Source organism: Cajanus cajan, chromosome 4, assembly GCF_000230855.2.
Source record: "Cajanus cajan strain Asha chromosome 4, NIPB_CcT2T_4, whole genome shotgun sequence".
NCBI lineage: Eukaryota > Viridiplantae > Streptophyta > Magnoliopsida > Fabales > Fabaceae > Cajanus > Cajanus cajan.
In genome coordinates, this window is record NC_138520.1 from 14604615 (window position 1) to 14630724 (window position 26110).

The window sequence follows — 26110 nt, forward strand, 5'->3', positions numbered from 1 at the left end:
TGTAAACATTTTTTCTATAGGCTACACTAATTTATCTGTTGCATTATTGTAAAAATGAAAATTTATTATTGAATTAAATTTTCTCACATGTGCTATAAAAACGAAAAGAGAAAAAAATGCAATAATATATGACAGTCTCGTGGTTGCTCCTGATGTTACCACACCAAAGCACACCACAGCCTGAGCCCTCAAACCCTTACCCCATTCATTCTTTCTCTCTCTCTCTCTTTTCTTCGCACTCTTCTCTCCTTCTCTCTATTATCTTATACCCTGCAATTCGCAAACCCTACCCTTCGCTTTCTCTCTCTCTCTCAATCTTCGACGCGCACTGCAACGCTCAATCCTCTCTCTCTCTCTCGCATTTCGTTCCTCTTTTCGCATTTTCCCCTTCTTTCTCTTCTCTTCTTCTTCCGTTTCGTTTTCAGATCTCTCCGTTTCCGAATTCCGGCGATGGGCGACGGCAAGGTCAATCTCCCCGACGATCTCTTCTCCTCCAAGCTCTCCGATTCCCTCAGAGGTGATTTGATTCGTTTCTCTTTAGATTAGGGCTTTTAATTTTCTTGATTTTTCGAGTTTCGCGTTTCCGTAGCGTCTTCATTGTTTCGCAATCATTGCTCGATCTCGCTGTCTGGATCCGCGGAATCTCAATCCGCGATTCGTTATGCGTGTCAATTGCACGCCCCGACAGACGCGCCTGTTCATGCTTGTGTGCCTTTAGATTTGTTTTGTTTTTTGTTTTTGTTTTTGCTTTTGTTTTCTGCGCTCTTTGTTTTCGGTAGTGTTCTTTTTTTTATTTTTTATTTTTATTTTATAATTTTGGGTTGAGTTGACTTTATGTTGAGGATTGATCTGTTTTTGGCGTGGTTTTGATTTAGTGAGTGTGGTTTGTGTTGTATGAACTGGTGTTTGCTGAGAAGTGGGGGTTTCTGAGGCCGTGGTTGGATGGATTGGGGGGAGTTTAGTTTGCTGTTGTTTTTAATCTGAATCTGGAATTATCGTGTTTTTTTGTATCGCATTAGGATGCTGATTTGATTGTGCTGTTGGTGGAGTTGTTTTCTCCAGCTTTTATGGTTTGTGTGAATTGATTTGCTTGTTGACTTTTATGAAAAAAAGCTTCGACGGTATGTAATTGAATGTGGTGGGGATACTGCAGTGCAGATCCCGTCATTAAGAACTTTTATGATATAATTTTTATGTATTTTTCAGAAGATACTCTTTGTAGCTTATGAGGAAGCAACATATAAGTGCCTTTTTTTTTGGCATTTTCAGAAAAGTTTATCATCCAATTTACCTAAGGGTGTTGTAGACGTTTTTTTAATAATATTAACCAATTTGGATGACATGTCTACTGATATTTACATTTTGGTTTGTGTAGATGAAGCTTCCGGAGGACATGGTGGAGAAAAAGGGATTGCGGCGCTACTTGATGATTCGAAAGGTATCCGTTACTGTTTGTTCGAATGAAGTTAAATTGTATTGTCGTTTCTCTCATTTATGGCAAAACGGTGGCTGTTTTTTGATATAATTCAGTTTTTCTTTCAGATCAAGTGTCATCTGACAACAGCATACCCTTATCCCCACAGTGGCTTTATTCCAAACCTGTTGATGCAAGGGCAACTGCCAACCCAGCTGGGGTATGTAATATTTTATGTTATGTTTTGATTTTACCTGCATTATCAGAGTCCCTACCCCCTTCATGAAATCCATCTGTGTGATGGGGTTTTACGTATATTCTTTATCATTTTGGTGACTAAGAATTTATCATTTTGGAAACTGGAGAGTTTAACATTGCAGTATTGTGCATGCAAATTTGTTTTACAATGCTGGCACTGATTTTGTTGGAAACAGTGAAGGGGAAGTGTTTGGATTACTGGCTCCTTTCTAATATTTTTTTCAATTTTAGAATTAGTGAATTTTGTTTGCAGTTTGCCAGGTGCTATTGTTATTAAACTTAAAACAGTGACAATAAATCTACTTGTTACAGCAGCTGTCTCTCAAAATCATGGGGTTGTAGTTAAATTATTAATTATTAATGATTAGGTGCTCAATTAGCATGGTAGGAGTTACTGTGTTTTTTATATTTGTAAAGAGTGAAAATTGTTCAATACAATGGTGTAACCGGAATTCTATAGTTTGTTTTACCTATTCATCTCTTTTTGGTTGATTAATCAGGTTTGCTTTGTAAAAGTGGAATACTTATGTAGGTGTATATTTTTTTTTTCTCCAGGTTGAATTTGAGTGGTTAGTCAAACTGTGGAGTTTGATGTTAACTTTTTATCTCTTTACTATCATAGTTTTTGCCTGATCATAGGAAAATGATAGGATGATATACATCTACTTGGCTTTTGTGTTTCAGGTGAACTCAACTGATCCTATACTGAAAGACAGTTGGCGTTTGGAGGGGTCTCAGGACAAGAAAGACTGGAGGAGGACAGCTCCTGATGTTGACATCAGTCGCCGCTGGCGTGAAGAGGAGAGAGAAACAAGCTTGCTTGGGAGAAGGGATCGCAGAAAAGAAGATCGTCGTTTGGAGAATACTTCAACCTCAGAGAATAGATCTTTGCCCTCTGATCGCTGGCATGAGAGCCGTGGTTCTGGCCATGACTCTCGAAGAGAGAATAAGTGGTCATCAAGATGGGGTCCTGAAGATAAAGAGAAGGATTCTCGAAGTGAGAAAAGAAATGATGTTGAGAAGGAAGATGTTCACTCTGAAAAACAGTCTTCTGGTGTTGGCAATCGCATGGGGTCTGATCGTGACAATGATTCTCGTGATAAATGGAGGCCACGACATCGATTGGAAGCTCAAGCTGCTGGTGTGGCCACATACCGTGCTGCACCTGGATTTGGGCTGGAGAAAGGGCGTACTGAAGGCTCCAGTGTGAGATTTTCTCCTGGAAGAGGGAGGGCAAATATTAATGGAAATCTACAAATTGTAAGGCCACCTATAGGCTCTAGTGGCGGACCTGCACTTGTGGATAAGAATAAAATCATATTGGGGAAGTCTAGTCTTGGTGCTGGTTCATATTTCTACCCAAGGGGTAAGCTCCTTGACATATATCGCAAGCAAAAGGTGGATCCAAATTTTGATAGCTTGCCTGCTGAGATGGAGCACACATCACCATTAACTCAACTTGGCTCTGTTGAACCATTAGCATTTGTTGCTCCTGCTGCTGAGGAAGAGGTATGCAGAATAGAAAAGATGAAGAAACAGTTATATTATGCGTTTCAGCATTGATATTGATTTTACTTTGCATGTTTTTTCAGACTGTCCTTAAAGAAATATGGAAAGGAAAAATTACTAGCAGTGAAGTCTCTGGTTATTCCTTGAGAGGAAAGGATGGAGGGTCAAATGATGATATTTCAGGTGACTTACTTATATGCATTGATTTTTTAATTCCTGTAATATAGTTGACATGCTTTTTTCATATTATTTTCTTCCTTGGCTGATTTTAGGTCCTGGTATTACAAGTGAAGGAAAAAAACCTTTAATTGGCAGTGGTGCAAAGGTTATATCAGGAAGTGATGTCTTAGATGATTCTGATCAAATTTTAATTGGTTCATCATCAACTGCTGGTAGTTTATTGAGAAATATAACTGAGGGTGAGAGATGAATATATATATATTTTTTTCTGTTGTGCTAATATGTTGAAAGTAAAGTTTTTTCCATTTATTTACATGTGTTGATTGTATACAAATCATTTTCAGAAGTTGCAACTTTTCAAGAAGGCAAGCTGAAACATATGCCAACTATTGGTGTGCATGGGAGAGATGAAAGTTATGTCAACAGCATTGCGGAGGGAAGCATTCTTGGAAACAAAGTTGCTGAATCAACAACTTTTGATCTCCATCAGGGACAAGCTTCTGGTTTTCAGGAACATGCTAATCGGAATGGGGTTGACTCAATTGTTTCTGAAATCAGTAGTAATCTACCTGATGATTCTCGCTCTCTCTTTGATTTTTCATCTCTGCAGCAAGCTCCAAGCATTAATCAACAGGACATGAAAATTAATGAGAAGACATATCCGCCTGAAAGTGTTATTGCTCTTGAGGAGTTGAGTTTGTGCTATCTGGACCCTCAAGGGGAAATTCAAGGACCCTTTCTTGGGATTGACATCATTTTGTGGTATGAACAAGGATTTTTTGGGATGGACTTGCCTGTTCGCTTGTCTGATGCTCCTGATGGATCACCATTTCATGAACTTGGTGACATTATGCCTCACTTGAAAGTCAAGTCAGGATTAGGTTCTGGTAGTAACAGGGTTATTCAATCAGAACCATCCGATGCCATTGGAAGGAATCTAAAAGTAGATGTACATAATTTTGATTATGATGGGTCTTCTGTAAGCGATGATCAACCTTGGTCTTCTTCACGACCTGATAATACCTCAAGTGTTGGTATTCCATCCCAAATACCCAATCAAAGTTATCACTCTGAGGTCAAGTTCTCTGATGATCAGTGCTTCAGTAATATTGTTGCACATGATGAGGGTAAGTTATCTGCTTTCTCATTCTGTCATTGTCATGTCTATCTACTATTATTGTCATGTTGCATATCAATTTGTGTGGTATTGTATGTTATGTATGCATCATCTATTTCTACTTTTATTTACATATTTGTTTATGTAGATATCACTTTGTCGAAATTGGCTGGAAGCATAAATGAAAAACCTCTGATGAGGCCTATGGATGTCAATGCTTCATATTCCCATCCTGGTGGAAAACCTGTCTCAAATGAAGTTGCAATGAATGACACTCACAATAATGAGGCTGATAAGTTGCACCCCTTTGGGTTATTGATGTCTGAACTCAGAGATGGTTCTCATTTAAGGCGTGCACAATCTTCCAATAGTTCTTTGAGATTGGGTGACCAGGGTCAATTTCTAGATCCATTAATTGATAGAGAAGCTCCTTTTGCTGATCAAAGCTCTGTTGGTGGTATGGTTAATCAGCCTTCTTTCAGGGAGACATGGGCTGATGAATATGGGATAAATAGGCATTTTAATCCTAATCCACATGTAGGTTCATTAGAGGATCAGTTCTTGTCCCATATGGGACCTAAATTTAACAATTTTGATGTGGCAGAGCATCTCATGTTGCACAAGCTTCAGAAAGAAAGGCTTCAGCAGCAGAGTAATATATCTAATCATTTCCCTGCTCATCTTAATGGGTCAGATTTAGAGAGGTTTCCAGGTTTTGCTCTTTCTCAGAGCAAGAGCTCCAACATACAGCAGATGATGCAGAATTCTGGATCAGATTTTGAACGTATGCTGGAACTTCAGATTCAACAACGCCAGCTTGAGCTTCAACAACAGCAAGATATGCATCATCAACAACTACTTCACCAACAAATGAAACTTCAGCCCCAGCAACAGTCTCAGGTTCAGCAGTTGCTTCTTGAACAGTTTATGCATCAGCAGATGCCTGATCCCAATTTTGGACAGTCAAAACATGACCCTAGGGATAACCTGTTAGATCAAGTACAATTAAGGAGATATATGCATGACTTACAGCAAAATTCACATTCTTTAAGGCACCATGATCCATCAATGGAACAAATTATCCAAGCAAATATGGGCATCAATGCAGCACAAGGAAGGCAAGCTGATTTGTCAGACCTCTTGTTGCAAGCAAGGCATGGAAATCTATTGCCTTCTGAACAACAGCTTCATTTTCAGCAAGATCAGCTGCAGGCACAGCAGATATCTTTGGCTCTTAGGCAGCAGTTGGGGTTGGAAGGAGAAAGACATTTTGGTAGGTCATGGCCAATTAATGAAACTGGACAGTTGGTTAGAAATCCAGCAGCCCATCAACTTGGTCATTCCAAAGGATTTAATGTTTCAGATATTCACCAACAGCAGCAGAGGCTTGTGACACAAGAGGAGCAATTAAATTATTTGGGGAGGAATCTTCCTGAGCAGAACCAGAGAGGCTTCTATGATAATCCTATGATGTTTGAGAGGTCTGCACCGATTTCTGCCCAAGGAAGAGAATTACATGACCGCCGTCGCTATTTACATCCAGGTGATCAACTGGGTTCTATATCCTCTCATCACCTACAATCATCTGATGATCTTTTTGGTCTCCACTCTGATGCATTCAAGAGTTCACTCTCAGGCAATAATGGGCATGTGGAAAATAGCTGGATTGATCCCCGGTTGCAACTACAGCATCTTGAAGCTGTGAGGCAGAGAAGAGAGTTGGTGGATACTGTTACATCAGCAGATCTAAACATATCTGCATCTGGCGGCATTCACGAAGAGAGTTCAGCACGAGGCTTTATGGACCTACTTCATCAAAAACTGGGTGTTCAATCCACACAACCATCAACTGTTGATAAATGGCATCATCCTCTTTCATCAAGAAGCGACAAATCTTGGCATGTTCCTGAGGCTAGTTCAAGGATGCATCCTTTTGAGCTTCCTCCAGATCAGCAAGTCCATTTGAACGACCCTTTCTTGGAAAGGGCTCAAAGTGCTAATTCCAGTGCCCTAATGCACGATCATTTAACCAGCATGCATATCACTGACCAATACAACAATCTAGGGAATACTGAAAGAATCCCTCTTCGGTCTAGATCTGGTTCATTACTTGAAGAACAATCAGTGTTATCTGCTAATAAGGACGCTTTACATCCCAATTACAGAATTCCTTTTCAGATTGGTAAATCATCTATGGAGAAAGACTTACTTGAGTTAGAGGCAACTAAGGGACAGAGACATGAATATATGGGCCCAATTAACAATATAGTTCCTGGGATGTCAGACATGTCAGAGCAAGTGGAAAACATCATGAATTCGGTGGAACTGCCTGCAATTGCCCATAGTAGACATAGCTCACTGAGCAGTGCAGGTAATATACCACCTAATTATTATCCTTCATTTAAGTTGTGCTTGTATATAATGGTTGAAAATAATTAAATGAGATTTTGCAGGTGGTGATGGTGGCTCATTGATGGGTTTGAATAATTTGCGTGGAGATGAGGTTTCTGGTGAAAGGTAATATCTTTTGGGCTTTTGGCATGCTTTACCTTTTTGTCTAGAATTGTTTAGGTTATTCGGGTCTAGAATTTTCTTCGATTCTTTTGCATTGTTACATGTTTGTTGAGTTGGCTTTGCACAGAATTGTAGTTTGGATAGCCGATAATCATTTTCATGAACCTGTTGCACTACCTACAAAATTTTCCACATAGTTGATGCAGATAATCTTTGTACACTTTCGGAATGCACCTGTGAAGAGTTTCATTGACTAATTTTATCTAAAATTGCTGCAACTAACTAATCTTCTGAAATGGCGAAAATGGGTTGGGACTACATCTTTATGGATAGTAGCAGCAGAATAATAAAGATCTTGTTATTGCTTTTGTACCAAGTAATTATTGTCAAGAGCGACAGTTTGGATATATCTACGGTTCATATACAAGTCTATATATATGCATGCAAAAATGTATGAATTGATATAGTTGAATGATTATTATTGTCTTGTATTTTCAGAATTCCTCCTTCAACAAAGGGGTTTGATAATGCTTTCCATAAGCGGGCCCATGTATCTCGGGTTTTATCCTCACCTGATGTCCAGTCGGACCAGCCATCCGTGCCCCATGTCAATCAAAATAACTTAATAAATGTGACATCCAATGAAGGTATGCGAATCTTTAACAGCTCTTGTTGTTTTTAACATTTGAGCAGTCTGAAACATAAGATTGTATGTATGGTAGGGAGACGGGAATCGTCTGGAAATTCGTCAATGACAGATGCTGCTGGGAAAAAGGAGGTTCGGTTTAGATCTTCTTCCTTCAGTGAAGGTGCTGTGTCAGAGACATCATTTATAGACATGCTTAAGAAACCCGTTCTTCCTGAGGTGGTGGACTCGCATGCTGGCAGTGGAGTTGGGACCGAGTCATCTGATGCAGCACAAGCAGGGCGTAGTGGGAAAAAGAAAGGGAAGAAAGGAAAACAGATAGACCCTTCTCTTCTTGGTTTCAAGGTCTCCAGTAACCGGATCATGATGGGTGAGATTCAACGCCCTGAAGATTGATACTTAATTGCATGTAGATTAGGTGTAAAATTTTTCCTTTTTTTTTTTCCTGGGTGGAGGGATGAAGAATGATGTACAGTCCGCTAGAGCATAGCTATAATCTTTCAAATACATGTGTTTTTTTACGATAGGGAGGGATAATAGATTTACATTTGAAAGGAGTGTGTACAGAGTCCCTGATGAGTGTATATACGAGGAGGCTATGCTTGTTATAATGTGGATGGATGGTTCCAACGATTTTGGTGGGGGAATAGAATAGAAGCAAAGAGAATTAATTGTATCCATCGTTGTTTGTTAGAATTAAATTCATATTTAGCATGTTTTCATACTTAAGTACGTCTCATCATATTTCCTACAATTTGTTAATATAAAACAAAAATCATGTAATGCAATAGTGATACTTGTCTCATTAGTTTAATTTTTTAAAATTAATCTAAAATTCCTAAACCTATCAAATATTAACAATAACAATAACGTCATTTAAAATATTGTGATTATTGAAAAAAAAGAAGTTATTTTGTAACGTGACGCTGGAAGGCAGGATGAATCAAGCAAGGGATTAGTTTGTTTTTTGAGATGGTGTGGGTTAATTTATTTTAATGAAAGCCTTATTTTCAACTTGAGAGTTCTATAATTCAAGGATTTAAGTATGTGGGGAGCAATGAAGCCAATGTTATAAATTTTAAATATTTTCATAAAAAAAAGTCTAGTGTCATTTAATTAGCTGTAATGTTTTTGGATTTGGTTCGACTGATAATTGCATTATGTTGCTAGTAATTAATATTGGATAATTTTAATGAATTATTAACTAGTCATAACATCTTTAATTAAATAAAATTATATATTTTGTTGCTTAAAATTACAAAGAATTAAACATAATATTGTGATTGATTTATACTTAAATATAATAAATTTTATTCCACTTAAATTGTTATGTTTATATAATTAATTAAGATAAATATTAAATTATATTTCTTAATTTATTAATTTATTCACATAAATTAAAAAAAAGAAACATAATTTAATAACTTTATGATAAAGTTTTATAATGAATATAACTGAGTAAAGCTTTACATAACAGACAAATTTTATGTCCTCAAATCGATAGATTTATACATGATCATTGTTTGATATCACATTTTAGTGTTTCACCAATTTTATGCTAATTACATTTACTACGTAATCTTGATATATCACTTATAGAGTCGGACATCACTCTATGTTTGATGAGATTGAATATTGGGAGGTGGCAAAGAATCGTGTGAATAGATTCAATAGATTGGTAGAAAGGAAATGTAGGTGGAGTGATATATGTAAGCAACGTCGCAAGAGCAATGGCTGAAGTCTAGTACTGGTAGGTGAACATAATTAGCACAACCCTTTGTTTTAAACAATATATCTTTTATCATTCTTCTTTTTTCACTCCTAATCCAAACAAGCCTAAACCCTAAACTCTTCCTCAAAGGGCTCTAAATTCAGCAGCTACAAAGGTATTTTAGATGATTGTTCTTCGCATCTTTCAATTCATTAAAAACTACAAATATCACGAGATTAGGTTCTCAAGACTCACTTGAAGCAACACAAAAGCTTTAGCACAAAGAATTGCTCCAAGGAAAGTAAGGGAGCTTGCGGTGCTAGAATTAGAAATGTCACTTGTTCATGTAAGAAACACTTTAATGTGATATTTCTTTAGACAGTCTTGATCTTCGATCATGAGATGGTGACTACCCAACTCCTATATTCAAATGGTGGAAAAGGAACTTGCAAAGACACTCCAACGATTAAGTGAGTGTTCAGTTAAGAGTAATAAATGATGTAGTATTAAAAAATCATACTTCCATCAACCTTGTATTTATAATGATGTATTTTGGTCTGATGGGCTTTTTGAATTAAGATGTTGGTGATTAAGGGATTATGTCTTAATCTAGGATGATGTGAATAATTATCGCTTAATTGTGATTGAACTGCGTTATTCCGATCAGTGAGAGGAGAGTTCGGTTTGTATTTCGGCCGAAGGGGTGTTCGGTTTGCCTGATGATCGAGAGGGTGCTCGGTTTTTATGTCATCTGAATGGGTGTTTTGTAACGACCTGCCATGGTCCTTACACTTAGTGGAATCGCAGTAATCTATTAGTGAACTAAAATAAAATATTAGACTGGATGACAGAATATACATATATGTAAGAAGGAATAAGAAAATAAATATTTACATACAAAATATCATATTATGCATATACAGTCATCCAAAATAATACTATCCTAGTGTCGGTCAAGCACCAAAAAGACAAGTACCCAAGAGGGTCACTTTGACACCAAGAACAAAATTCTACTCTCTGCAGCGGTCACCACAGCCAGCTCCAACCTAACCCTGATCTGCTCCCATACACGGTATGATCATCGCAGTCCATCCACATGGAAACAGAAGGGTAAGCTAGAGTTCAATAAACAACCATACAAGTATAGGATAATGCTATACTACTCATTCGTCCAATCATCATCACAACACAACCACACAATTCAGCATGAAAGCTCAACTATCAACTCATTCATACAACTTATATGCAACATGAGTACAACAACACATACAACTTTCAACTAATGTGTCGTCACACATATACAACTAGGAGATCTCCAACAACTGAGGTTGAGCAGTCTAGGTGGCATAAATCCTACCGAATCCAACATTTGACCTATCTTAATCAGGTCAGGTATAGAGCATCGTTAGGAACTCCGAAGAGAATCAGGTATAGACAATAATAGGTGATTGCTCAGGTGTGCCACTTAGATTCGGAGGTCCAGTACTACTGTCAAGGTAGAAGGGTATGGGTATGGGCCTACCACGGCCTTGACTTGCATCACCAATCCACATATGGAGTTAGCCTACCCACTGCCCTCCAAGTACCATGCACCCTCCAGTACCTAGTCAAAGATTTCATCTCTAACTAGATACTTTACTCACATTGGTCATTCAACCATGACATGAAACGATTACTTTCATATCGCCCAATAATACTAAGGGATTCAACTTTAAAAACAACTTTCAACTTATCTTCTTAGTACTATGTATCTCAACATAGGATATATGTCTCAGCCATATATCCCCAACTTAACAACTTTACAACAATAGCCGTCTTTACAACGATAAGACTCTTAATAACAGCTTGAGTAAACAATTTAAGCAACTATAGTCAACAAAATCTCAACTTCAACAACTTTAAAGTAACTTACAACTTTAAGGCAACTTACAACTTTAAGGCATCTTTCAACAATAGACATCACATACCAACTTGACAACTTTATATACAACTATATAACCTGAAAATCAGAAGATTTCCACCACAGGCAATACAAGAAATGCAACATATAAACTCCATACAACTCAAAAACGAACTCAATTTCAACGTACAACCATTCAAGCATCAAAATCCTCAAAAACCCTTATTTTCCCAAAACCCCGAAAATGAGAAATTTCTCCAATCCGACCACGGATTCTCAACATTCATACATCAATCGAGTTTCTAAACTCACATGCAACCAACAACATCCATTCTAGTTTCCCTCACCTGAAGATTGGCTCCAAATAGCCAAGAAGAAGAAGAAGAAGAAGAAGAAGAAGAAGAAGTATCCTCCAAAGCTCGACTCCTGGACTTCAATCCTCCCAAAAACAAGCTTTCTAGTCTGAAATTCAAGAGAAGACAGAAGACATTAGTGATCTAGAGGAGAAGAAGAATCATACAAAGAAATTTGGGAGAGAAAGGAGCTCACAAACCTAGAGTCATTCTCTCTAAAACTTATCTCTAAAACCTCTCTCTAAGTTCCCCTTTTTTTCTCTTCAACTGCATACATGTGACCTATTTATAGAAGTCTAGAGTGGCCAGAACGGCCCGTTTCGGATCCGAAATAGCCCGTTCTGCACTCCTTCATCATGTGTAAAACTCACATCTAGAACGGTCTATTCTTAAACTAGAACGACCCGTTTTGGAGTTGAGTTTAACTCACAACGACCATGTTTGAAACGGTCCATTCTCAACTAGGATTTATAGGCCTATTTAGTAGTTTAGAACGGCTCATTTCAGTCTACTAATTACGTAAATGTTTGGCTTTCATTATAGCCGAATGGTTATTCGTGGGTGGCCAACCTTAACAGGTGCCCATGATGTTCGGTCGGGGTGAGGGTACTCGCCTTGGTAATGGCCAGAGTGGTTTTGCTTGTTTACTATCCTAGTACACCACTCAAAAATTGTGACAACTCATCATTATGGTTCAGTGTAGAGTATAGACCACTCAAATAGTACAAATTTGTCTGGGTTGTTTCAATTAAGACAGAATATTGATTTTTGAACTATTTAATCATTTAATGATCCCAAATTGGGTGAAGGAGGTAAAATAACGAGTATTTGGAAATTTTGACACTTGCAATGAGTGAACAAATTAAATTATTTGTGCAGACACAACATTAGATGCATGAGACTTAAATTTTGTTTAAATACAAATTTATAACTATTTTTTGAAAAATTCTCTATTAAAAATAATTCTTTACTTTAATAAACAAGTTCTTAAAAACGCTTCTAATTAGTATATATTCAAACATACTCTTATTTTCAAATTATTTTCTTCATGATTCATGCAGATTGGGGATACTAGAGTAACACATTTTTCTTTCACCCAAAACTTGACTTACAATTTGATAACATGTCCCAAACTACTACCAACAGGTGATAGTAAGTCACAAGTTCTCAATGAATAGAGAGTCAGATGGTGTTTAAGATCTAGTATTTTGTTTGGCAATGATTCACAACTATAAGAAAGATTCTATTCCAGATAGTGAAAAAGTAGTTCACAAGGATTCCCAGTTTCATTTATATCGTTACTAGAAAAACCTTCCACGGTTGTTTGTGTTTATCATGTTAGTGTTCCTGATAATCTACCACACATTTCTTAAGAATCCTAATCACTCGAGGGCATATTGCAAAATCCTCATCATTCCAACATCTTTCACGCTCATAGCCTGCTTCAGAAGCTACTTTGGGAGAGGTGGGAACAAATATGATTTGCCACCAGAAGGAGGCTTATCAATTCAAAATAGTCATGATAGAACACAAAATCAAAATCCATTAAGCGACTTTTATGTTTCAAAAAAATCAAACCAAAAACACTACTAAGTAATTAACCATTCTTATCAACAACTATGCAAATAACATTACTTAGTGCAGCAACAGGTTGTGTGAACTGAGAGAAAAAGGAAAGGTGGAAGACAATAATACACATAATTACATTTTATCCATTCAATTTTATGTACATACCAAGTTTATATCTGCTCCAAATTACACCACCAAAATGTACTCTTTACACCATGTACAAACCCAAATTTACATCTACTCCAAATCACACCACCTAAAAGCACTATTTACCCTAAAAGCACTATTTACTCTTTTGGAATTGATAATCTAAAGGTACTACTTGCTCCATATACAACCTAGGCTACATGCTACTGCTTACAACTATTTACACTAAGCTATGTACATAGGTGTTTAAGCTTTCTACTGTACAGTGTGAATTCCAAGCCCCTCTGCTGGGGGAGGAATCTTGATATATACAATTTTTTTTACATATATATCTACATACATTTCTTTTTGACTTGAAAGTAACACGATGAAAATGCTGAGAATATACAAAGGAGGACTTAAGAATAAGATCTGATCAACTTAAAATTCTGAAAAGATCGAGCTTTGAAAAAATTTCCAAAGAGAAATCCAATTGTTGTTGGTTGAGGGGCCTTTGGTGAAAGACTAGAGTTTTGTTTTACTTTCAGTACTTTGTCACCAATCTGTCTGCGAATTGAATCGATAATCTTGGGGTCAACTGGGTTACCAGTAACATCTGTGACATAAAAAGTATCTCTTGCCTTTCCATCTTCTGTTGATATTTCTGCTCTTTTGATACATAAACTGTTTTCGCGAAATATTCTTGTGATATCAGAGAGAAGTCCAACACGATCCTCCGTGCACAACTCCAGCTCCATCCCCTGCATACAACATATCTTAGCATACATACCATTGAACAAAAAGTAGTTTGAGGTAGAGCTTCAAGTTGTTATCGGTAAGTCTGTTTGGATATAAACTAAAAGTACTTTTGCGAGTTTCTCTACTCAAAATAAAAAAGTATTTTCTAGCATAAAAACTCTAAAAAAACGATTATAAACTTGTATCCAAATAGGTTCAGTAACACACCTCAGATGCCCTCCTTTCAATTGCTGCTTCAAGACACTGCACGAGTCGTTCACGCTCGGCCTCCGAACTTATGGGAAAGCCATCGACATGCCTAATATAAAACTCCTAGACAAGGCAAAAAATGCTCACTCAGAAAAACTCATGCAGACTGGGTCTACCCAATCCATGCTGATGACCAGATGAAACTCCAGTAATCATTTGATGCATCAATTGGATTTGTAAACATATTGAATCCATATAGTTCAACTGATCAAAATATTTAGTTTTTACTGACCAAAAATATTAATATGAATTCAGCTACAATAACAAAAACATCACACAAGGCAAACAAAATTGAACCATGTAGCAAACAACAAAAAGTTGGCTAACCTGAAAAGCTTCTGTCCTTAATGTCTGAACAACTCCATGAAAAACTACATACTGCATGTCTGTTAAAGTGCAAACAATATCGAACAACAACTTCGGTCGATCTTTTGCTCTCATGGTAACCACAGTGTAATCTTTCTCAACACAATCTACAACAGTTACATGAGGTAGAGGGCGTTTATCTCTATCTCTATCTCTGAGTCCCCCTCTTCCTGCTCTTTCAATCCTTTCATAGTCCCTATCAGCAAACATAATCTGATGTAATCTTCTGTCCCTATTTGTAACTCCAGGGGGTGAAAGTGTTGTCCTTGCAGTCTTTGGATCATTACTCCCCCTAAGAACATTAGAAAGCAAATCCCTTATTGTAGAGAGGCGAGACGGATCCTTGATGGCGCTGCCGCTGGATTCATCCGTCACATGAACTACAGCTGCTGCTCTTGTGTTGTGTGTCCATATCTCAGCAGTCACCACACTGCAGCGAAGGTCCGTCAGAACTGCACAGATTTCGGATAGTAATCCTGGCCTGTCTGTGCCAGTAAGTTCAATTACTGTGTGTTCTTCAGTAGGTACAACCCCAACAGATTCTCTCATTGAGGGTGCAAAACTGGGATTGTTTTCAAGTCTCTACAATATGAAAAAAGAAAGGATAAAAATCAGAAACTACTATATATAATTCAAATTTAGCATTATGAAATTCTCAGATCACTCAAACAAAAAAGACATCTATTTAGTGGACCTAATTAGGCTTCACAGCCCAACATGACACTTCAAGAACCTCAAATTTATTACATGTGGGGGAGCATGGTATGGTATTTATTAAGATCAAATCTTCATAATTTCAAGACAATAAAAAATTCTTCAAGGATTTTATGTTGCATTTCATATCATCCTATGTTCACTATACTATTAAATAAATCAGTTCGACAGTGATAAAACAAGTTTATCTATCATCTTTCAGCACAAGCAATTCAAACTGTGTCCACCAGATGGATCTGGCAGCTTCATACAACCTTTGCTGGAAGAATACGGGAACCAACAGAATTTTGATAACTAAGATAAATAAACCAGTGAAAAAACAAGTGAGCATCAATTAAGAATGAGCATGCTCTTCCTCCATTTCACTTTGCTAAACTAGATCATAGCTAGCTAGTGCAATCAGCAAGCAGAAAATTAAAAGCTTACTCAAATACCAGTGTTCTGCTTACTTAACCTGAGTATTTCTAGCAAAGAAGTACAAGAGGTTGAAAAAAGACCCTTTCACAGATATGAAAAACACAAATAAGCCTTAATTAAAAGCACTTTAAAAAATGCAAGCCTTCAAATTCCTACCCTCTGAATATAATCAATGACTTCCTTATCTCTGATCTTGTTTCCATTATGATCAATCACATTGAACACTGAAAAAATAAATCAAATTAATACTAGGATCAGAAGCGAAGTTGATAATAATAATAATTTTTTGACCAAATAATAATAATAATAATAATAATTTTAGTCTTTTCCCCCTTCTAGCTTGCCACAGATGAAGAAGGGAACTTACCATCCATGAACCATACTCCATCAGAGGAGATGTATGCCTTTGTTATTACAAGGTTCATATCTGAAATAACTTGGACAACATCCAAGAGAATCCCATGTTTGTTGACACTATCAACCTGCAAAAGTATTTTAGATAATAAAAAAAGTGGATAGCTGATTTATCTTTTCGAAAAAAGAAATTGACAATAAAAAATAAAAAATAAAAAACCAAAAAAATTGCAACCAAGGATTCCGCAACATCAAATCATTGGCAAAATTGAAAGAAGAAAAAAAACAGGAGGAATCTTTTAGGTTGTCAACTCAACTTTGTGAACCAAAACAGAGGAAAACACCAGCTTTATAACATAATCATTAGAAAAACTGAAAGAAGGAAGAAATAAAAAAATAAAAAAAGAGGAAGAATCTTTCTTATTGTCAACTCAATTTTGTGAAACCTAAACAGGGGGAACCATCAACTTTACCTGAATAACAGTGGCGTTTTCACAGGCATTGTTGTCAATCACAACCCTGCACGCATGAAGCTAGTTAGACAAAACAACACCACTCACTCTTATGCACACAACATACTCACACAAGAATTCATACATGGAGATAACGATTACCAGATCAAATCACATGCCAAAAAGGCCACGATGAACATAAGTTAACAAAATTTTCAACCTCTAGAAAAATTGACCAAGCATAGTCTTGCATCCTTTTTCTATATATATATATATATATATATAAACATTTTGAAAACATGGTATGCTTCACTGCTCACTAAAGTGAATAAAAGAAGAACCAAGCAAGGAACTTCGGTATGAGTGGGAAAATTGAAAACACCAAACTGCAAAAAGGGGTTTAATTTTGTAGCCCCAGTTGATCAAAACTTCCATCAACCAAAAGATCCAAAACACAAAAGAATAGCAAAAACTAAAAAGTGACCTTGGTGGGTTCATCCTTCTTATGAGCTTAGCATATTCATCATCCATGTGTTATGTTATGTACAATATGAAGAGAAGAAGAGTGGTATCAAAGGTTGAAGAAAAAAAGGAACAGGAACTCCAAGGTGCAAGGAGAGAGAGAGAGAGAGAGAGAAAAGTGAAGTAGGAGAGAGGCACTTCACTTTGAATCCACATTGTTTTTTGGGTTTTGTAGTTTAATAATAAGGAGGCTGCTGCTGTGAAGCAAACGGGTCGTTTCGTGTCACGTGTACGTTCAGGATTCGGAAAAGGGCGGTTACGTGCTTTCTTTATCCGTACTAACGGAGGGATGGGGTTACCTCTTACTACCGTCATGACGTCACTCCTGCCACGTCACCCACTAACTTTCTACACTTCTTTTTTCCTCTTATATTTTTATTAAAGGCTGTAAGGAAAAGATGTATCGGTTTGAATAATACCATAAATAAAAAAGTTTAATTATGATTTTAATCTTTTTAAGTTTTGGCATTGTTAATATCATCGTATTTAAGATAGATATTGTTTGTTTTTATGTCAATATTTTAAATATAAGTTTGTTGATATCATTAAAATTATCATGTTTAAAATATTATTTATTTTAGTATTTATTAGTTTGTCACGATTTTGTAAAAGGTAGTTTGAATGTTATGTTTTTAGATGGTTGAAATTCTAATGATGTCTTTGTTTAAAATTCGAGCATTCAAAAGTATAATATGTTTGTTTTTGTCCATTGGTAAGGATGACAAAGCGGGTTAGTCTGGCCTATTTTGGCATAGTTTGCCAATAGCTTACCAAAAAATAGGTCGGGTCAGGCTAGCTCGTCATTGAAAAGAGGGCTAGAAATGTTGATCCACCCCGCCTAAATACGGGCTAAAGGGCTGGCGGGTCGATGGGCTAGCCTGTATTATATTAAAAAATGCAAAAAAAAAATTTGTAAAGAAATTACCAACGGGTTGGCGAGCTTGACAGGTTGGAATGATGAGCTCAGCCCACCAAATTTTGACGAGCTTGCAGGTCACGACCCATTTTTCCACCCCTAGTCCTTGGATAGAAACTTTATACCTAGCTATTATGCCTTCATAGGCTTCAGGAATCCTAAATTTTGTGGAGATTTACTTGATATTAGGTATTGTATTTGTTATTTAATCATAGTCCTTAGTGACTAGATTTTGTGTCAAATATGAGTTATATATTGAAGTTGTGCCAACATCCCATGAGGGGGTCAAATTACTTGGTATATTAGGAGTATGATTGGTGGGATACTCTATCAAAACCTCTTAACAAGGACCTCTCAACCAAAGCTTCCCAACAAAAGATTGGGAGGGTACACTATAAAAGGAGAGCCTAGACCATAATTGTCCCTTAGCCTCGACTCGAGAGCTTGTTCTAGTATGCATAAAAATCTCACATTACTTAGAAATCGAGGCTAAGAGTAATTTATAAACATTATTCTTCCTTAATCAACCAAAGTGTCTTTTTAAGGACAAAATCATGATATCTCAATGAGTGACGAAACAGACAATACCTCAACTGTGGTGACCTTAATGATGCTAGTAGACTTATCGTCAAAATATTGACGTTAAAAGGAGGGCCTAAGGATAGTTTATAAACACATTCCTCCCTAACCCACTAAGGTGTTGCCCCTTAGTCTCGACTAGGAGTTTGTTCTAATATGCCTAAAAGTTTCATATTGCTTAAAAATATTTTTTCTAAAAGGGTGCACAAGCTCCCCAACCCTGAGCACAAGGTGCGAGTTGAGGTTAATGATAGTTTATAAATATCATTCCCCCTTAACCCATTGAGACTTTGCTCCTTAGCCTTGACTAATAATTTGTTTCAATATGCCTAAAAGTCTCACAACATTCAGGAGTATTTTTTCTGAAAGGGTGCACAAACCCCCCAACCTTGAGCACAAGGTGCGAGAGTTGTCAAGTTCAGAACCTCCACTTGGCTATTTAATGAAAGGTTGAGGTTATTATCGTAAAATGTCTAATTTCATCACATAGTTAGTTGAAAGAAGCCAACAAATTAGTTGTTTAAACTAAGGATTTTTCTTACTTCTACACTTAGTGGCTTAAAAGAAGATGTAGTTGATGAAGTCGTTGCTCTTAATCACAACAACCTATTGCAATCGTGTTGCAAGTAATCCTACTTATTGATTCTCTGAGTTGTTTCTAATCGTGGTGGTTAGTTGCATCATGTTGCAAGCAGTTTTACTCGACGATTCTTCGAATCGCTTCTAATCGTGATGGTCGATTGCAATTATATTGCAAACAATCCTACACTTCAATTCTTTGAGCTACTTCTAATCGTGATGAATTATTGCAATTGTGTTGCAAGCGATCCTACTCGTCAATTCTTCAAGCCGCTTCTAATTACAGTGGTCAATTGTAATTGTGTTGAAAGAGGCCTACTCAACGATTTTTCAAGTTGCTTCTAATTGTGATGGCCATTACAATCATGTTGGAAGAGCTCTTACTCGTCGATTTGTTGAGACGCTTCTAATCGTGTTGGTTGATTGGAATCATGTTGAAAGCGGTCCTACTCATCAATATAGGGTTTAGTGATTCCATTACAGGGTTACTTATGAAACTAATCTAATGAGTTAACTCGAACCAGTAAGGCATTTGAGTCTTGATCAACCAGTCTAACCAATTAGTTCGAGTCGAGTTTCAAAACTATGCTCCAATACCTAATTGGTTTCCAAAATTAAAGCCTCACATTGACTAAAAATAACATATAAAAAGTATATATGATCATATAATGAAATTTAAGATAAATGAACTTTTATATTTATATGTGATTTATATTTAGCAGTAGCTAAATTAATATATGTTTAACTTTAAAGGACTTAAAGATAAGAACTATAAAATATAAATGGTAGTACAATTTATATTAATACTAATCATCATTTTATAAAGCTTTACAATCACTTAGCAACATTGTTAAAATATTGCAAAATACCACTTTAATTATATTTTCAAAATGTTGTTATTAACAATATTAACTCATAATTTAACAACATTTTTCTAATGTAGATAAAAATACATTTTATTATAGTCATTTTACTTACACATCAATATGTATATAAATGTCACATCATTGTCAACGCGTAAAAAAAGAATACTAAAAAGAGTAAATTAAAAATACATTAAAGTCTATTATTTATATTGTTAACGTGTTAATCAAACTATTGAATAGACTAAATTAAAAGTGCATTTAAGAGTATTTTATTATATGATTATTATGTTGATCAAGTAGGTCTAATAAATTAATAAAAAAAATAATAAAAATATTAAAAAAATAGGATATAAATATAAAATTTTATACATATTATATTAAATCTTACTTCTTGATTAAGTCTAATATGTCATTTAAAAAGAGGTGCATAATTTTTTTTTATAAATTTAAAAAATCAAACTAAATGAAAATATTGTGAGAAAAATATATTTTAATCTATTAAATATTCTTTACATGTGTATGCGGATTATATAACATAAAACTAAGTACATAAACGAAAAAAAAATCTTGTATTTCTCACCTTTATATACATTAGAATAATTATGTAACACTCAAATTTTTTAATATTATTAAAAGAATATGTTAATTAATTAACTATTAGAAAATAATTATGAGTGTCTTTAATTAAATAAAAAATTATAAAATAATTTTATTATAAGTATTTGAAAAAATATATTTTTATTATAATTATTCAAATATTTTATTTTATTTCTGATTATTTTTGTTTATTAAAAAAATAATTTTTGTTTTTAAAAAGGAGATTTTCAAAAGTGCATTTAAATCTATAATTTATCACATGTCATTATGTTGACCAAGTGGATGTAATAACTAATAAATTAATGAAACGACTTAATTAATCTAAAAGAAGTATACTTTAAATGATAAAGTATTTTTTTAATTTAAAAAATCAAAATAAAAATAAAAAACGATAAATTTTTTTTCAACCTATTAAATATTCTACACGTGTAAGTGTATTAACATAAAGTTAAGTATGGAAATGAAAAAGTAAAATAAAATCTTATATATCTCCTCCGTATATCTTTTTGGTTAAAAGTGGAATAATAGTATTTTTAAGTATTATCATTTATGATTCCTCTAAAAAAAAGTATTATCATTTATGAGTGTTTTTTTTTATGAGAATATTTTTAGATTTTTTTTTCAACTTTTTATTTTTCGTAGCCTTTTTATCTTTATAAAGAGAAATAAGCATTCCGTGATTCTTTATTTAATAAAATAAGAAAAATTAGAGAATTTTTTTTTAAAGATATATCTTTTATTAATATTTAGGGTCAGCAAAACCTAAAAATTAAAAGTGCATTTAAGTTTATAATTTATCACATGTCATTATGTTAATCAAGCGGGTGTAATAACTAATAAATTAATGAAAAGACTAAATTAATTTAAAAGAAGTATATTTTAAATACTAAAGTAAATTTTTAAATTTAGAAAATCAAAATAAAAATAAAAATATGAAGGAATTTTTTTAACCTATTAAATATTCAACACACATGTGTACATGTATTAACGTAATAGTATGGAAATGAAAAAAGAAACTTGTATATCCCCTATATATATATATATATATTTTATATATATACATCGTTTAATAATTTTATATTAAATATAAATTTTATAAATTTAATCGTTAAATTGAAAGTTCTTTACTCTTAGATTATATATACAAAATTTTATATTGATCCAAAATGATTTGATACTTCATTTTTATAAAACAAAATTGACACAATATATACATTTCAAAATATAATAAAATATGAATACTTTGATTATTTACAATTTGTTGTTCAATTTTAACAAAATTTGATATAAATATATAGAGTGATGTGAATTTTCAATCTAACAACTGGATTTATAAAATTCACATTTAATATAAAATTATTAAATAATGCAATTCTTAATAAAAATTACATCGATATTATTTGAACTCTCATTATATATATATATATATATATATATATATATATAAATTTAACAATCATATTGAATAATAATATTAAGCACTACTATTCATCAGAGTGCTTTCTAAAAGCTATTTTTTTAAATGATAATGTTTTTAGAATTTTTTTAAAATTTTAATTTTTTTTATCATTAAGAAAATGGTTTAAGGAATTATAAGAATAATTTAGTCTAAAATTTGTATACACCAAAAAAGACTTTATTGATAATATAAATTTTAAAAATTAAATAAATAGCTTTTTGATATATCCTTTATTTTTATATTTTATGATGATTTATAATTTATCAATAAATAAATAAAAAAGATTTAGTGTTTTGACTGAAAAGTCATTAAACTTTCCATTCACTCTTAACAATATAATACTTCAATCAACACTCCATAGTTTAAACACAATTTTATAATTTTATACTTTTATTTCTCTCAATTTGTTAGACTTAAAGTATAAGTGAAATATGCTAAAAATAATCATATTATATGAAAATAAATATAAGATTAATTTAAAAATTTTATTTTTTTTAAAAAAAAATTATTTTTAAAACAATAAATTCAATCATCAGATACAATCCAATTATAATCAGATTAGTTTGTTTTAGAATAAAAAAAACAAATCCAATCCAAATCCAAATTGGTATGAACTAAATTTGAATATTTTTAAAATAAATTATAAATAAATAAACATAATATTATGCTACAATAAAAAATTATTTATTATAAATTTAAAATATAATTTATATATTTAAACATATTTGATTTATATAAATCTTAAATATGATATATATTTTTAATCATATATATATATATAATTTATTATAAATTTTAATTATATATAATAAATATTTAGCATATATATTACATTAAAATAATAATAATTATAGTAAATTTTTAAAATCAAACTCGATTAAAAAAGAGCTTGAAAATAACTTGAAAGTGACATTCAATTACTTTAAAAATAATTTTGAGATACTAATATAACAGTGATAGGTAAGAAAATAAAGTAAATTTATCAATTTTTCTTCAAAAAAGACAAGGGTAATTTTATATTAATCTCATCATATTTTTATTTTATTTTTTCTTCCTTTACGGCTAAATGAATATATAGAGAGAATCTAAATGCTTCAATATAACTTATATCAATTATTATAGCATTCAATGAGATACTTTTTAATTTCAAAATTTATCGAATTAAAAGTTTCTTTTAGATAAATTACATTTATAAAACTTAATACCAATCTAAAATTATAAACATTAAAGTTGTCATAATATATTCTTGAAACATTACAAACATGAATCATTTCATCAACTTGTTATTGTTGTTAACTTTTACAAAAGCTAACACTTACTACCATTTATTGTTATTTATTTCTGAATATATGCTATAAATGGGGAAGAATGATTAATTAGGATTTGGTGTAGGGATGGGGCACAAATGGATATGGATCTTGTGGAAGGTCCAGATCAGATGGGCCCAGTTAGAGGGGCCCAAAGGGATTTGATTGTAGTAAAGGTTGAGTTAGCAATAGCAACACTACATTGGCATTTAGTAATACTATGTATTGCATATGTGTGTATTTGCCTTATCATAAATATACGTTGAAGAAGGAAACAAAGATAAAGAGTGATAGAAAAACAATAAACGTGGTGTTTCCCAAACAACTTATTTAGGATATCCATTCCAGACACTGATATTCACAAACTAACAATTTTTTCTCTCATTTTTTTCCCAAACATTATCGTATGTAGACAATTCTAGATCTGTACATCAATGATTTGGTGTGACAGCTGAATCTTTTCTTTCTCTATTTTTATCTAAAGAAAATTGAGCATGCCTTTTACTACACTTTCCAATGGTAAGTGCTATCACTTTCATATGGGAATTTTGTCAAATTAGTTTTGTGTTAAAGGTAACATATCATATATTCTTCACCTATTACTATTACTATTAGTTATAGAGTTAATCACCTATACATTGTTAATATAATTTTTTTTTACATTAACAATTAATTATATCTTTTAACTATGTCATGTTATTATAAGTATATTTACTTTTAACAGTAACATAACACAATTAAAATAAATAATTAGTTGTCAGTGTAAAAAAACTTTACACTAACAGTGTATATGTGATTAACTCTTAGTTATAACATCTATCTTGTGCACAGAAGATTGATTTTTGTTATTTTTTAAATAATATTTCATCAATAAAAATCATATTTTATTAGAGATAGGTATATAAGTTAGTTTGATCTATTTAAGAGCTGATATGGAGAACTTATATTTTCAACGGTTTAAATAAACCTATTTTATAAAATAAATATTTTTTTATGGGTTATATTTATCCCATGAAATTTATAGTTAATTAGATAAGCTTGTGGACTCAATAAAAAAAATAAAAAAAATTATTTTTTTTCCTTATTTATTTATTATTTATTATTTTTTTATGTCAATAATATATGAGAGAAAATACATAAAAAATTATATAAAAATATAAACATTAAACAAACTAAAATAAAAATAATTAAAGTCTTAATATATAAAAATTTTAAATATTTAAACTAAAATAATAAAATATTAACATATCAAATTTATATATTTAACCTAAAACATATTTATGTATAAAAAAAAAATATAAAACATATTAAAGTAGAAAAAATGTAATATATTTTAAATATAAAATATACTAAGTTTAATATTTATTATTTATACTTATTTATTAATAAAATATTAAAATCATTCATTATTTAGAGCAATTCCAATGGGAGTTGCTTGTCCCATGAAGCAACTCAAGCCCCGGTTTCTTGTCATTGGAGGATTCTGATGTGGCAACATGAGTTGCTTGAAGAAGAGAGAGAGTTACTTCCTCAAGCAACCATTCCTTACTAGATTTCAAGTAAATTTTATTGAACATAATCAGAAATAATAATGATGAAAATTAATTTCGTATAATGTTTATGTATTTACTATTACTTTATTTTATTTTTAATATCTACTTATTGTTTATTTTTTCTCGTAATTTATTTTCTTTCATTGTAGTGCAATTATCCTTTTTAATAAAAATTTAAATTTGGTTCATAAATGATTAGAAAAAAAATTTTAAAAGTTGAATTTCTTAAAATTTCTTACCATTAGAATAAATTTGTGTTTGAGTTGCTTAATGCTGACATGCCACATTGGAACTACTTTTTTCATTTTTTAATGCATGAAGCAACTCAAATGAGTTACTTAATTGAAAATGCCCTTAAAATCTCTCATAAAACTAAGAAAAAAAAATTCTCTTAAATTCTAATAAGATTCATGGATTAAGTCTGCAAAATTCATAGACTTCATAGACCAAACTTAATTTTTTCTATAATTATATAAATTTTTTAAAAATAGGATAATTAATTCTGTGAGTTATAGGCTTTACAGTCCAAAGACTTAAATTCATATACTCACTCAAGATTTTACGAGTAAAAAGAAGTATAATCTCCAACATTGATTTAATGATGAAATAAAAAATAATGTATTTAAAATCTTAAGTTCAACTGTTCAAGATTGATTATTGTCATCATAATTTCTTTCTATTATATAAAAATAATAATTATTATTCAGTTTAATAAATAATTTTGAAGACATTATTTTATATCATTCGAAACGAACAAAATGAAACCTACTTAATTAAACCCTAACGATAAATTAAGCATACTTAGTTTTACTCGATTTAAATTTTCTTCATGATAATTAATTTTTAAACCTTACCTAAGTTGTTGACTTACAATATTTATTAAATATTAAGACTAATATTTCATCTTAACATTAAAACAAATATATATATATATATATATATATATATATATATATATATATATATATATATATATATATATATATATATATATTCCATCGAAATTATGATTTGTTTTCGCATGAGAAGATATGTCATTTTTATTAGAGATAATTCTATATAAATTAGATAGGACTCTTATAGACAGTAATTTTTTTTAATAAATATTTAACACATTTCTCGTA

General features: G+C 32.6%; 2 protein-coding genes across 3 annotated transcripts; one reads left to right on the forward strand and one right to left on the reverse strand.

Annotated features, from left to right (window-relative positions):
- Window positions 1-142: 142 nt before the first annotated feature.
- On the forward strand, window positions 143-8367 carry LOC109818285 (uncharacterized). 2 transcript variants are annotated; one of them, XM_083072301.1, is made up of 12 exons: window positions 143-517; window positions 1376-1438; window positions 1543-1634; window positions 2357-3181; window positions 3265-3364; window positions 3454-3600; window positions 3706-4488; window positions 4627-6021; window positions 6115-6849; window positions 6932-6995; window positions 7491-7639; window positions 7715-8367. In XM_083072301.1, the coding sequence occupies exons 1-12, from the start codon at window positions 451-453 to the stop codon at window positions 8032-8034; spliced, it is 4740 nt and encodes a 1579-aa protein (XP_082928427.1). In that variant the 5' UTR covers window positions 143-450; the 3' UTR covers window positions 8035-8367. The 2 variants fall into 2 exon arrangements, with proteins under 2 accessions (XP_082928427.1, XP_082928426.1); XM_083072300.1 differs by having other exon boundaries at window positions 4627-6849.
- A 4914-nt stretch (window positions 8368-13281) lies between these two features.
- Window positions 13282-17291, reverse strand: LOC109818286 (ACT domain-containing protein ACR6). Its single transcript, XM_020383727.3, has 7 exons — window positions 17093-17291; window positions 16630-16675; window positions 16170-16284; window positions 15959-16026; window positions 14633-15253; window positions 14264-14368; window positions 13282-14058 (listed from the first exon to the last, which is right to left on the reverse strand). The coding sequence occupies exons 1-7, from the start codon at window positions 17137-17139 to the stop codon at window positions 13717-13719; spliced, it is 1344 nt and encodes a 447-aa protein (XP_020239316.1). The 5' UTR covers window positions 17140-17291; the 3' UTR covers window positions 13282-13716.
- Between the last annotated feature and the right edge of the window lie 8819 nt (window positions 17292-26110).

Bases quoted from the DNA above. Each gene is read 5' to 3' on its own strand.
- LOC109818286 (XM_020383727.3), bottom strand. From the start codon at position 17,139: ATGGATGATGAATATGCTAAGCTCATAAGAAGGATGAACCCACCAAG. The intron at 16,285-16,629 runs GTAAAGTTGATG...ATACTTTTGCAG, and splicing joins AAAACGCCACTGTTATTCAG to GTTGATAGTGTCAACAAACA. The intron at 14,059-14,263 runs GTGTGTTACTGA...TGTTGTATGCAG, and splicing joins TTGAAAGGAGGGCATCTGAG to GGGATGGAGCTGGAGTTGTG.
- LOC109818285 (XM_083072300.1), top strand. From the start codon at position 451: ATGGGCGACGGCAAGGTCAATCTCCCCGACGATCTCTTCTCCTCCAAG. The intron at 3,182-3,264 runs GTATGCAGAATA...ATGTTTTTTCAG, and splicing joins CTCCTGCTGCTGAGGAAGAG to ACTGTCCTTAAAGAAATATG. The intron at 3,601-3,705 runs GTGAGAGATGAA...AATCATTTTCAG, and splicing joins ATTGAGAAATATAACTGAGG to AAGTTGCAACTTTTCAAGAA.